This window comes from Maniola hyperantus, chromosome Z, assembly GCF_902806685.2.
Source record: "Maniola hyperantus chromosome Z, iAphHyp1.2, whole genome shotgun sequence".
In the NCBI taxonomy this organism is placed as follows: Eukaryota; Metazoa; Arthropoda; class Insecta; order Lepidoptera; family Nymphalidae; genus Maniola; species Maniola hyperantus.
In genome coordinates, this window is record NC_048564.1 from 5238302 (window position 1) to 5253262 (window position 14961).

Genomic DNA, 14961 nt, shown 5'->3' on the forward strand with positions numbered 1-14961 from the left:
TCAAATATCACTTACTTTAACGGTGAAAAAAAACATCGTTAAACATGCATGCCTGAGAGTTCTCCATTATGTTCTCAAAGGAGTGTGAAGTCTGCCAAACCGCGCTTGGTCATCGTGGCGGACTGTGGCATAAACCTTTCTCATTATGAGAGGTAACCCGTGCTCAGTAGTGGGCTGACGATGGGTTAATCATGATGATGGCGTACTTGTGTATTTGCGAATTATATCTCGATTAAAGTCTTGAATTTAACTTACATGATCAATTTACCTAAAATACGGTATTTTACAACAAGTGAGAAAAAATCTAAAAATGTATAAACAAGATGCTTGATGAACAGAATGCTTATTGCTAATAGGTACTAACCTATTAGCAATAAGCAATCGAAAAATGTTAATTTCTGTTTATAAAATTATACAATAAATTTTATAATTCATTTTATAGATTACATTTTTTATCTGTTCTACAAAATATTCTAAATGCACGAAGCTGATGACGCTATGATGAATTCCGACTGTGACGTCACATGGATTAAAATTGTGATGTATTTCACTAAGAAAACACAGTTGCTTACCGTGTGATTTCATAACAGCTCATGAACCTAAAAAAATGGCGGGTAGCGTTTTCGCAGCGAAATTTGTAATGAAAAATTTAAATGCATTTTTATTGCACTTATCGATTGAATACAATTTTTGTAATTTTTTGGTAGTTTATTATCACTTTAGGATCAAAAACGTCATTTTTCAAAAAAGGGTAAAATACGCGATTGTACATATTTCTTTCTAATCTTATCTTATCTTATAATAACTATGTCTGTGTTGGTCGCGAAGCCAGAACACAGACATAATACCTTAATATGTCGAAAAGTTGATTAGTTAAAAGACACTAACCCAATTAAGACTTAATTGAATTATCCATGTGAACTGTACAGCTGACACCATAGAAAATAATCTAAGGTCTAATTTCTCATGTGCGAGTGAGTTATTAACATAGTGAAATTTAAATTAAAAGTTAACTCTCTCCACTCTCCGGTTTAATCTTGACTTTCTATGAGTACCCATTTTGTACACGTAGTTAATGACTATCAACCCCTCCTTGTTACGCCAACAGCGACGAGCAACTCTTTTAGAATGAGCTCTTTTGTGGCTTGCCATGCTAAAAACTAAACTAAAGTATAAACAGGCCGAGATCGCAATCGGGGTATGAGCCGGGGGACGCCCCGTACCCCGCACACTCGCACGTCACCCGCGCTCGCCCGCACAGGGTTAGCGCGGGGGGCCGTGCGGATGTGCGGGGCGTTCGCTACCCGATTGCCATCTCGACCTATTGTGCAATATAGTATGCACTATAGGTATGAGTGTGTTGTTGTACATTTGAGATATATAAAGCTATATTTGAGATAGAGCCCGGAAAAAATAGGGTCTAACAGCTAATTTTAATTTCATTTTTGGTTTATGGTCATTGATGGATATGTAATTTGTGAAATTAAAGGAACTATATTTATTTTTCGATGATGCCTGCAATCGATAAAAATTTCGAAAAACAAGAAAAATCTTAGAACCATAACTTGGTTACCAGGGATTTTCAGAGATTATCTAGTTGACTTAACGCAGTTTGTTCCAAACACTTCCAAATGACCCCTAGGTATAGATAATGCTACAAATTACAAGTCACTCTGCAACATTGTGTACAAGAATCATTCGCTTTATATGTCTTAGGTGATAAAACGCTTGAACCGGCATCACTTTAAGTTTCAACTTGTTTTATCCATAATAGTATATACCTTTACATTTTATGATCCTTATATCGATGTTTGTGGCATGGTGTTTACTGTCTAGCATAATGGAGAGCTGCACCTTGCTTTATTCTACTACTACTAATATTATAAAGGCGAAAGTCTGTCTACCATTTCCCGACCCACCATTTCAACTGATATTGATAAAATTAGATAGGTACAGTTACTTTGCATCCCGAAGACCAACACTGATGGTTTCCTCTTTGTCTCACAAAATTAACGTTCCTACGGGATTAAAAAAATATATAAATCCACGTGGATCACGTTGCATGCATTATCTATTTGGCATAGAGATAGCATGGGTTCTGGTGACAGACTCCTTGTAATATCAAAGAGTTCGCATGGGATAAACCTACAGTACTTATATTAAACTTAGTTTATGGGCTTATTCCACCTTCCTGAATCCTACGTCCTAAATGGTCCTAGTTACCGTCAAACTAGCCAACTTTGCTATTCAATGACACTTTGCCCAAAAAACAATTAAGGTAGCTCAGTTCGGTGCTTTCTCCATACAAACGTAGGAGGGAAAATACAACAATATTCGATATTGTACGCACAAAACTAAGAATTATATCGATTTATCTCGTCATTATCTAGGTTTATTGATATATAAAATATTGAAAAAAATATTGATTTAAAAGTTACGAGGCTCAAAAGATTCCTATTTTAACACTAAATTATTGACAACTTTGGGCGTAAATAAATAAGATTAGGGATATGAAAATTCTAAAAGAATTTATCATTAGACGTTGTTTATTTATTCATTAGTTGAAATAACTTTACGTTGCCAACATAAATTCGGCAGTTTTTTCTCAAAAATACTTTTCCTAAACCCTTTTCGCGCGCTTGATTTCAGTGAGAATCATCGTGCCTCTCAACTTTCTCATACAATGTCAAGTGAAAAGCAAACATGTTACCCACGTGCGCTGCCAATTTCGGTCGAGCGTCCTGCGTCACCTTAATAAGCAAATTCGCTCTGTATTTTTTTTTTGTATCAATGAATGGCAAAGTTGGCTAGTTTGACGCTAACTATACCATTTAGGTCGTTGGATTTAGGAAGGTGAAATAAACCCTTTAGGGAATATTGGAAACAGTATTACCAATTTTTTTGACCATGAGTACAGGTTATTATTGTCTTTGTCAACAGGTGCACATTTGCGCCGTGCAGCATCGCAAGAGGCCGAGAAACGTCGCTCTTCGCTCGGCAACGTGCCCACCGCGCGCCATCGCGCATCCGACGCCTTTCTCGATCCCCATCATGCGGCCATGTTGTTTCGAGACTCGAGAGGGGTGAGTAGTTGACTGCGTAACCTTGAATTATTGCAGTGACATCCTGTTCCCTACGTGTCGCCCACAGAAATATAAATAAGGGAATAGAAATTGTGTTGGGGGCAGCGTGTCACCTATTTTTTATTAGCAACATTACTGAACGGATTTTGAAATTGAGAATTAAGGTAAGTTATACCCTATGCTTTTATGCAGGAAAATCAAAGAGTTCCCGTGGGATTAAAAAAACCTATAGGTATCCACGCTGACAAAATCGCGTGTCATCTAGTAATTTATATCTAATAGCTACTGGGTTTGACAATCTATCTTATTGTATGGCACAGTTTTTTTTTTTTTTAAATTACCAACATAAAGAATGTTTAACAAGTTAAAAGTTAAGTATTAAATAATGTAGGTATTATCTAAAATGGGGAAGCTGGTTTCATTTGCGCTGGCATCGTTTTGTATAAATCGAAGCTATTTTTTTAATTTGTCTGTAGTCTGTACAGATAAAGACAAACAAGGTGCTTAGATAAATTGACCAGAAACCGCAATGCAAATGACGTAATATTATATAGTAGTAGTAGTAGTAGTAGTAGGTAGTATTATCTCTCAAAGGTGTGTGAAGTCTACCAATCCGCACATGACCAGTGTGGTAGACTATGGCCAAAACCCTTCACACTCTGAGAGGAGACCTGTGTTCTGTAGTGAGCCGGCGATGGGTTGATCATGATAATGATGAGTAGTATTATAGTTAGTCCATACAGTGTATAGTACGCGATAGGTTGAGATGGCAATCGGGGTGGAGACGCTCCGCACACCCGCACAGCTTCCGTGCTAACCCGGCGCGAGTGTGCGGCGTGTCCCCCCACCTCATTCCCCGATTGCGATCTCGCCCTGTCGTGAACTATACCTATACAATGTACATTGTACTAACATTCATATATTATAATAAATTCAATATGTAGTGCATTGAACGCGTCTACAATTTACCTTGTATGTAGTTAGCGGTAAGTCATAAAATTCAAGAACGGTCAGTTATGCGATCTTATCTTATGATTAAGTTCACTTGTAAGATTATCGTCTATTTTAATGACTTTGACCTTGGAACCTCATAGAACCTTAAACACGGTGTCTTATTGTTTGTTGCAGTTGCCGGTGGCTGATCCGTTTTTGGAAAAAGTCAGCCTATCTGACTTGGGTAAGTTTCTTCTGCCTGTTTATTTTGTTTGTTTTGTGTGGAACTTTTTAGTGTTATATAGATTTATCTCTCTTAAGGGTGGTAAAATAGGGCATGTAAGTTTATATGGGTAGATTTTAAAGAAAATAAAATAAGAAACGATCTTTCAAAAATACACTTCTTAGGGGGTGAAATGGGGGTTGGAAGATTGTATGAAAATCGTAGTTAGGTACATACCTAAAAAGGTGTAGGTATGGATTTTGGCCATATTGCTATTCTGGTTTTTATCTTTTTTTATAGTGATATATTTCAAAGGTTCGTGTTTTTTCAAGTTATTCCAAACTAGTGGGAGTCTACGCTATAGAGGAAACCCCAATAAAATTAATGAATAAACTCAACTTTAATAAGGAACGCTATGAAACCGCTTTTGAAATTCAGTCAAACAGAAAATAGGTGGTATTAATATTAAATGCACCTGAGTAAAATTAACTAAAGTTTAAAAGTTTAAGTTTTCTAGACACACGTGACGGACAGACGGACAGACAGAGAGACAGACAGACATACAGATAGACAACGAAGTGATTGTATGAGGGTTCCTTTTTCCTTTTGAGGTACCGAACCCGAAAAAAAGAATTAACGAATTTGGTGCAGTCATTCGGAAGTTTTGCGCGTACTGTAATACATTTCGCGGATTCATTTTTATTATGTTGATACTATCGCAATAAATATTCATTTTCAACGTTCAATGCAGGCGTCGACGATTTTAATGCAAAACGTTCGCTTTTCATCTAGTGTCAATTGTCTCTTTGCGCTGATTTATATACCAGCCATCTGGCCTCGTTTCGGTTAAATAGACGGTACGTCTTTTGAATTCGCAGTCGCATTGCATACGATACATACTTATTATAAATTAATATCTCCCGCCGCGCTGAGTTCGTGTTTGTTCGGGATAATTTCAGAAACAATTTTCATACGCTTTTCACCAGTAGAAGGGAGATATATCTAAGAAAATTTTAGGCTGACCAAAAATTTTGCAAAAATAAGCTACTGCTTTGATGATCGGATAAAATGGTCCTACCTGAGAGCTTCCGTTGCGTCCGCGTAAGTAATGTACAGTGGAATAGTTCCTCTCAAGCTACCCGTGCGTAGCCGGGGCGGGTTGCTTGTTAATAATATAAATTCTAACGGCGCGCCGTCTATGATGTGCAGGATACCACTGCTTAATATACTTATAATTACAATGATAATATACTTATAATTACTTTGTTGTATTCAGTATAATATTTTATGTAAAAAATCGGATTGTGTCTATACATCCCGAGTTATGTTCTCAAGCAGAGACCTTGATCTCTTGAACTAGTTTCTGAAGTGGGTTCGAATCTAACATAGGCACCTATCTACCGAGTACCGACCTACTCGTTTTCATTTTCTATTGTTTAATATTTTTTACGTTAAAAATATTCTTAAGTAGTATAGGTGTTTGTGAGACATTATATTTTATACACAACTCATGTATAATCTTCAATTCTTATTAGGAACGCATTTTTTACCCGACTACGGCAAAGCCAAAAGGAAGGATCTATGTATGTAGGTATGTAAGTTTGTAAAAAAAAAAATTTGCCAACGAATCGAGTGGGGTGTCAAATGAAAGAGGAGTAAATTTTGCGTTCATAAAAATAAAATTTGTATACAAACTTTTAAAAAAAAACTTATTTTTTTAAATACATTAAAATATACCATGCGACGGAAAAACAATTTTACTATAATATTTTTATTTTATTTATATATAGGGTTTATTAAGACGATCGTAGTCTGGTTTTAGTTTTCAACTTTATCCTGTCTGTCGTTGAGGTTATGTAATTAATACAGTAAACGACATAATAATAATTATGTATATTGTAGGCACATTTAAATCAATTGCTCGCTACAAACATGACTATTGATAACTTTGTTTTTGTTTGTTGTTATGGTTAACATTGCAATAACCTTCTTGTTTTTATGTTAATAAGATGTATTAGGTCATTGAAAAAACTAGGTATTAGCGTAGGGCGTTCAATGAAAATCAATAAATAGAATATACCTGTGTAAGAGTAATCTCTGTCTGTGTTTCGCACTTATACAAAACTAGCTTATTGCCGCGACTTAGTCTGCTTGCCTATAGTTTTTTCGAGAAATCCTGTATGATACGTTTGTTTCTTCGGGATGAAAAGTATCAATATTCCATAATCTAAATATATAAAAGGAAAAGGTGACTGATTAATCTATCAACGCACAGCTTAAACTACTGGACGGATCGAATTAGCTCGTTAATCGATAGCTATTACGACCGCTAAAAAAGGATTGTTGAAAATTCAACCCCTAGGGGGATGATTTTGGGGTTAGAAATTTGAAAATTTTGTTCACGCGGAAGAAGTCGCGAGCATAAGCTAGCAATAATAATAATCTGTGCCAAATATCAAAGTCGATTCAACAGTTGAGCCTACAAAAGGTATATGTAATAGACAGAAAATCTAGACTAAAAACTCGTGCTCGTAAGAATTTCAAAAAGAAAATGAAAGTATATTAAAATAAACAAAATACTACGATCGGGCAATAGTTATCATTATCAGTATTAAACAAATATCATATTATGTTAAACTAATTCTCCTATACGTTTTCCACTTTCCTAAAACAAACCTCTACTATCAAATTGATAACAGACCTACTTTAGTAAAGGTCGTGCCAAATCCAATCATGAATACGTTTCACGTTAAATATATATTAATATGTAACTAGATAATTCCCGCGACTACCACGCCGCGATTTACATTTTTCTAAATCCCGCGGGATATTTTTGATTTTCCGAGATAAAAAGTAGCCTATGTGTTAATCTAGGGTATAATCTATCTCCGTTCCAAATTTCATCCAAATCCGTTCAGCCGTTTTTGCGTGATTGAGTAACAAACATCCAAACATCCACACTTACAGATTTATAACATTAGTAGGATGTAATTTCAATTGTTTCAATTTTTTCAATGTAAAAATTAGGATGTAAGAAACACGAGATAATGCGTAGACAAAATTTTCTCGCGGGGCGCAGGCCCTCAGGTCTTTAACTATATCCATGTAAAAAATTGGATCGATCCGTTACACCAACGAACACACTTTCGCATTTATAATATTTGGAAGAAAAAATACAAACTAATCGCGAATATAAATTCCCATAAGTTCTTATTTATACTGCTGAACTGAGCAATACACTTTTCACATTATTTACGAGTATCAAAAGAACACAAAAACAACAAACAAATTCTTGGTCTTTTTTAGAAAGTTGTCCTTCTACAAAAAAAAAATATTTTATTGATGTTTTATTATTTCTGGTTTTTCTAGTCATTTTATATCGAAGTATTATCAACAGGTTATAATTTCAAGAAAACGAGAAATAACACTACTTCATGTTTGCCAATATTAAAATAGTTGATTCATACCATGCTGCATTCAGCACGTTAAAAATGGCTTTTTGAAATGTTTTTGCAATAAAACTAGCTTTACTTTTAAATAACCCATATTTCGCTAGTTGTTTTCGAAATAAACACATATATGCGTTGTTGTGAACGGGACGGCCTTTTTATTATCTGTTGTAAAATGTTTTGTTGACAGTTTGATTGTGTCTAATGTTTACGACGACTGCGATACGAGGATACGATAAACTCGATTTATCATTCATTCCGCTAGTGATGTGTTTGATAATATTTATACAGCGAACTATCGTTAAGCACCAGTAAATCGTTCATCTTGATTGACAAATATATTTTTGAGATATAAACTTCTGCAATTTTGCTAGTTTTTCACCGATCATGCGCTTATAATCTATACTTCCATACTAATATTATAAATAAGAAAATGTGTTCGTCTGTCTGTCTGCTAGTTTTCACCTCCCATCCGTTTGACCGAGTTTGTCAAAATTTGTTACACAGAATCAAAACAGTTTTCAGACAAATCTATAGATATCCATGTAGACACTGATATAGGCTACCTTGTTTTCGGAAAATCAAACAGTTTCCTTGGGATTTTTAAAAAACCTAAATCCACGCGGACGAAGTGTAGGACATCATCTAGTATTTTATATTTGAATTAAAGATTTGACAATATATCCGTTGTGAATGTTAAGATGTTTTTTTAATATACGTATTACAGTGAGCTTCATAAAACATGTAATCAGTGCAATAGGTATGTTCCAATAAGGTAATAAAATCCTCTGCTGATTAAAAACAATTTTGCAAATCGGTCCAGAAACCTGGAAAAAATCGATGTACATACATAAAAAAAAGTCGAAAAAAATAAAACGGGCCGAATTGAAAATCACCTCCTTTTTGGAAGTCTGTTAAAATTGAATGATAATGTAATAAAAATTGATTGTTAAAAGTTAGACATTTCACAATTCTTTTGGGAACCCTGAAGTAAGTTTGAAAGACTTGTATTGTAAAAACTGCCATACCCCTTTCAGGCCCGCTTCCATCTTAGACTGCATCGTCACTTACCACCAGGTGAGATTGCAGGGAAGGGCTAACTTGTATCTGAATTTAAAAAAATCTCAGGGTCCCCGCTCTTCCTCCTCCGTCTCAAATATAAATATTATTAACAAACAATGGTACTGATTCTGAGCGCACCTAAATTTTAGAGTATTCGCATCCTCTTCTTACTAATGTGCTATGAAAATGATAGACACAGTTTGACAGTTTTAAATTCCATTTAGAGCTGTCAAACCTCGTGAATTTAGCTGCCAGTCGCGAGCCTATTGTTTAAATTTATAGCGTTAACTTAAGTTAAGGTGTCTTTAAATGTAAAATTCATGTTCTATCCTTTTTTAGCAATATTAAAAAGAAAAAGATGCAGATACTCTAAATTTAATTTAGAGTAAGACAATAGAATCGGCGCCATTATCTGCTTAACGAACAAATCAACTCTCGAAGCAGGTTTTAATAAGAATCGCTGACGGCATTCACATCACTAAATAAATTCGCCCATTGTTGGTCACGTTAGTGGCCATAGTCTGTTGTACGCGATGGATTGTTTAATAAGTGCAGCGTGATTTTTCTAAAATGCTACATCCACTAGAAAAACAGCTAACATATCCCAAAGGTGCGATGTTAATTTAATTTTCAATTTACAGTGGTTCTAAAGTGATTCTGACATTGAGTTTGTTTGTGTTTGTGGTGTGCAGATTAATTGAATGACATTGAATTAGTTGTTTCGATATGCAGGCGTCAGACGTTCAGTTGTTACATAACAAAATCGTTTTATCGTTTAAACTATCGTGAGTGATATCACTGCCCATATTATATGTGTTTGTTTATTGGATTGTCCTTCAATCACGTCGCAACTGAGCAACGGATCGACGTGATTTTTTGCGTGGGTATAGTTAAAGACCTGGAGACTGGAGAGTGACATAGGCTTAGATAGACATACTTTATGTCCCGGAAAATTAAAGAGTTCCCGCAGGATTTTGAAAACCTAAATACACGCAGACAAAATCGCGGGCATCAGCTAGTTCATTATAAATATGTGTCGGCTAAACTCACATGTTTATCATACTAGGTATGCCCGACTAATTTTGAACCTGTCTGTGGTCCTTATATTCATTGAGCCTTTGCTCGCGACGCCTACCTGGGCGTCGCGTCACGAACAGAGGCCCATTGGAAAGAACCCCCGGATGAGTTCGAAACTAGTCGGGCATACTCTGATAAACACGGAAGTTTAGCAGATATTTATAATAGTAGGTACCATTGATGTTATTCTAGGGTAGGTACATTACAGACTACTGTCTAGGCCGGATATAAAGCAATTTACGGTCAATTGACTGTCTAGGCCGGAGGTAAAGCAATATAATAATAGAAGAAGACAAGGCGAAGCCGAGGACTGTCGAAGTGATTTTAATTTAAATTGACTCGGAAAACTAAATAATGCTGTTAATTCCTATTTCTCTCTCTAAGTACCTAGGTAGTTTTCTCCTATTTGCGAGGAAACAAACAAAATCATTAAAAAAAACACTTATATTGCAGTTTGTACAATTCGATAACAATAACGATTGGACACTTTTACCTAGTAAAATTATTAAGTATCAAACAACTTAAATTTTTTTTTAAATAATTTTTTAGTGTTTTACCTACACTTCAAGGAAATTACAAAATAATTTTAAATACATATCAAAATATTGAATATAAATAATATATCAAATTATAAAAGATATATATATATATATATATATATATATATATATATATATATATATATCTTATTATTTTTGATATGTATTTAAAAATATTTAGTAACTTAAAAATTGTATTAAACTTTTAACTAATTTTCACTTGCGCTAATTCGACCGCGGGCAGTCTTGTTCTATTTTTAAACTTTTGAAAATAAAGCTCATTTAGCCTTTGTAACCTCTTTGCTTCTAATAATAAATATCACGTGTACATAAAAACACCTAATTTATGTAAAAAGCCTCGTTACCCGTATGAAACTGTCCAGCAATTTCTAATCATCCTGTTGGAACTGCTGGCGTGCGGACACAAAGGAGTCGATTGACGTTTGCAATTTCCGAGCAAGTGGGAGAAAAAATATTTTTCAGAAAGTGTTCATGCACCCAAGCCAACAAGGGGCCGGAGAACCGTAATAGGGTGTTGGATTTTTAGTTACTCGTAGTCGGTAAAAGCCAGCTGTAATTTGTGTAAACTGACATGGCGTGATAGCCTATTGGTTAAGACGTCCGCTTCCTATTTGGGAGGTCAAGGGTTCTATCCCGGGAACGCACTTTTTGGACTTATGTGCGTTTTAAGCAATTAAATATTACTTGTAACGGTAAAGGAAAACATCTTGAGGAAACCTGCATGCCTGAGAGTTCTCCATAATGTTCTCAAAGGTGTGTGAAGTCTGCCAATCCCCACTTGGCCTTCTCACACTGAAGCCTTCTCATTCCGTAGAGAGGCCAGTGCTCAGTAGTGGGCCGGCGATGGGTTGATCATGATGATGATGAATTGTGTAAAATGCTGTTAAATTATCTTCTGTATTAATAAAGCAATTAAGCTTTTGTACGTATACACATACGTTCTGGAAAAGTTTACAATTTGAAAATTAGAAGTAGATGATGTTTAAGTTTAGGATAAAAAACAAAGTTATGACTGTCTTGATTTTTTACATAACTGGACTGTTTGCAGCGGTTGTTTGAAGCTGTATTCTATATTCTATCTAGTCTGTTTACATACATATGTCGTCAGATTTCAAAATATAAACTATTAGAAGATATAAATTATACGGTCCACCTATTGCTTCGCGAAAGCGGAACCAACAGATCATTACGCTTACTTCGTAAAATTAGTTCAATTAGCTGTAAGGGATGATAATAATAATTTATTAGCATATATGCATATACTTTCATCACTATTATAGATAAGTTACTGACACAGTTCGTGATATAATTGGATCAGGTGCAGACTAAATTTAGCGTTCTGAAATATACGCATAAGAGTAGAGGAGTATCTGGTACGAATTACGATGTAGTCGCGTCTCCCCGGTACGGTGGGGTGGGCGTGGGCCGGCCGACGCGGATCGCCACACGGTAGCAGTGCGCGCGCGCCGATGCGGGCACGGCGAGCGGCCATCGCGCCCAGGTCGAGTCAGTGGCGACTGTCCACGAAGTGGAACGAGCTCACACGCGGTTGTGTATAATTAGCAGTGAGCCGAGGGAGGCGCGGCGGGCCGCACCGAGTGGCGGCGGCGGGCGATGCGCCGCCCGTGCCCTGCGCATGCTGCGCCTACACTACTTCTCCGACAATCCTGCTCTCGTCGTCGAGGACGACGAAGAAGAGTCCGTCTACTCTATCGAACTCATCAAAGAGTTCGAGGCAGTCGGCCGAGCGTGGAAAGCTTTCCTCGCCGATTGGTTAATAAAAGGTGTCGGCTTGTTTACATCTCCCACGCTGCCTCTACGTTCCGTTTTATCGCACGGTTCGACGCTTTTCCCCCAGCTGCGTTGTTTTAAACTTTTCTAATGTTAATTGTTGTGTTACAGAATAATGTATTCAGTGTGAAGTTACTAGAGTGGAGCCAATTTTTAGTCCTATTTTGACATTTCATGTCATAACTCATAACAAGCGGATTGTACGGAAAACCACAACATTATTGAATTCAACACTTCTTTGTCAAAGGAATCTTTAATATTTTATAGAAAGTTATAAGATACGTAGAGAACCTACAGGTTAAGGATTGATTTAACCGACAATTCTCACCCACAAATCTCTTTCTAAAGGTCGATACAAAATATTTTCTGCCGCGTTATTGTACATATTACAATAATATAATTATTATTACTATAAGCTAGAGGACAAATTTTAATATTTATCTAAATTCATTCGTTCAAGTAGGTACAATTTACTAATTGCCTGGCAACATAAGCGATGTCTACAGTTGGAATCAAATAAAGATGTGAACTCACCTTAATTTGGTATTTTATGATGATACAAACGTGTTTGTTGTTTGCATTTCCTTGTCTGCAAGTTCGTCTATTAGTAGCCAACTATAATTTTAGACTTCAAGTGTGTAACACCTACATATTTTGATCTTACGCTCTACGAGGCTCTCTGTGACGTCATGTCCTTACATTCAATGCGAGTAGTATTGAACATAAATAAATAAACAACAGACGCTTGCGCATCAATTAGCATCGGCATAGGATAACTAATTTGAATCATTTACGTAATCAAGGTAGTTCAGTGCTGTTCTTTTCAAATAATAATTATTATTATTATTGATAGCCCGTTTTAACTTTAAAGTAGGAAAAGACAGAAGTATGTCTACATAAATCCGTCTCGTTTTAATTTTAAGTCTAAGCAAAATATTAATTCATGGCATTAAGCAGTCTCGCGTAGGGACCTTATTGGAATGTAAGGGTGCTTGCTAATAAAGAAACAGATTTTCGGTACCGACCGGTGGAAAAATTTAAGATGTCTGCCTGTTCATACTATAAGACATCAACGGTAATACAATGCCATAGCAATGTCACGTATGTTTCTAGTTCACATCGGCTTGCGAAGTTACACCAGGCTTCAAAGTATTCAAATTCTGTGGGCGCAGTTTTTCACAGATTGTTAATAAACGAAACGTGCTTTTAAGAACACTTAGGAAAACAGGATAAAGGGAAGCTTGAATACATTTTCCAATTACCTCTTTCAGTATAATAATTATATTGAAAAGATTGCATTCCGACGATATTTTGACAAAGACTTTTTGACGTCCGTCAGCTTATTAGTGTAATCATTTATCGAAGGTTACTCAAAACTACGCAGTAAGTAGAGAATTAGTACTTACAAATACTAATACAAGGACACCCTTTCATACCATGTTCATTAACAAGCCAATACCTTATTTTTAAAGGAACAGTTGCATAAGATATTGGTGGCTCTGTTGAACCGCTAGATCTGAATCCGCCTATGCTACAGAGGTACTTTTCCAAAGACCAGTAACCCTGCAGTCTGCACCACCAGAATTAAGGCGTTGAAATACAGACTTCAATGACAAAGTCAATACTTGGTAGTCAGAAGCCAAAATATCAACTCACAATCGACAGATTCTTAGTCCGATCTAGATCCTTAGACATACGAGTCCAGGACATAGTTGCTAAATATGGGTTTCATAAGAAAGCAGAGTCACTTAGTGGGCGACGTAGAGAGCTTCGCACACAGAGAGAGGAGTTTCAACTACGTGATCAAATCAGAACAGTAGCCGACATAGTTCAAGAGATTGCGAAACTGAAGTGCAATGGTCAGGATGCATAGTTCAAAGAACCGATAATCGGGATCGAGTGAAAGACGACAACGACGAGATCGAGACGATAGTACTTGCAGGTTAGGGTGGGCAGGACAACATTGGAATTAATGACATCATCCCAAAGTTTATATTATTTTATATTATCATGGGATTAAAATTTGTGTGCATTCGCGTTTCTTAAGAATCGGGTTCAGTAAAAGAAATAAAATTCATTCACAAGATTTGAGACACGTAAAGGCTATTTAGTATAATATTAAATGTCTTTTGGTGGCAAATAGGGTTGACTGGCTACTTAACACCTGCCGAATAAATTAATTTACGATTTACGCAGATCACCTAGCCTGTTTCCGGTTTCAAAGTTGGCAGAATGCAAAGGAAACACTTGTGTAGGTAAACACCTGAGGCCGGAGTGTAACGTTTTAACCTAATAGACGACACGTGCCGTAATTATCTCATTTAATTAATTAATCTTTAATTTAATCTTCTTCTTTTCTATTTCTTCTTCTTAAATATATAAAAGGATTGACTAACTGACAGATCTATCAACGCACAGCTCAAACTACTGGACGGATCGGGCTGAAATCTGGCATGCAGATAGCTATTATGATGTAGGCATCCGCTAAGACAGGATATTCAAAGTTCAACCCCTGAGGTGGTGAAATAGGGGTTTGAAATTTGTGTAGTCCACGCGGATGAAGTCGCGAAAGCTAGTTTATACATATAGAAACACTTGTTCTGACTTTCTGATCCATCAAATCCATCAACGCGCAGTCTAAAGTCTAAACTACTAGGTTGAGATGAGAGACTTGAAGTTTTGACAATAGGTTCCTTTTATGACGCAGGCGCTCACTCAGAAGGATTTTGGGAAATTCCACCCTTAAGGGGTTATATCCATGAAATTTTGTATTTGGTTTTTCA

The 14961-nt window shown here is 36.2% G+C and overlaps 1 protein-coding gene across 1 annotated transcript in view; it reads left to right on the forward strand.

Moving 5' to 3' along the window:
* The window catches only part of LOC117995838 (uncharacterized), a 93414-nt gene that overhangs the window by 46263 nt on the left and 32190 nt on the right, over positions 1-14961 (forward strand). The window contains exons 10-11 of the mRNA XM_034983856.2: positions 2941-3083; positions 4212-4260. Coding sequence (XP_034839747.1) covers positions 2941-3083; positions 4212-4260 — 192 coding nt within the window. The remainder of the gene's footprint in view (positions 1-2940; positions 3084-4211; positions 4261-14961) is intronic.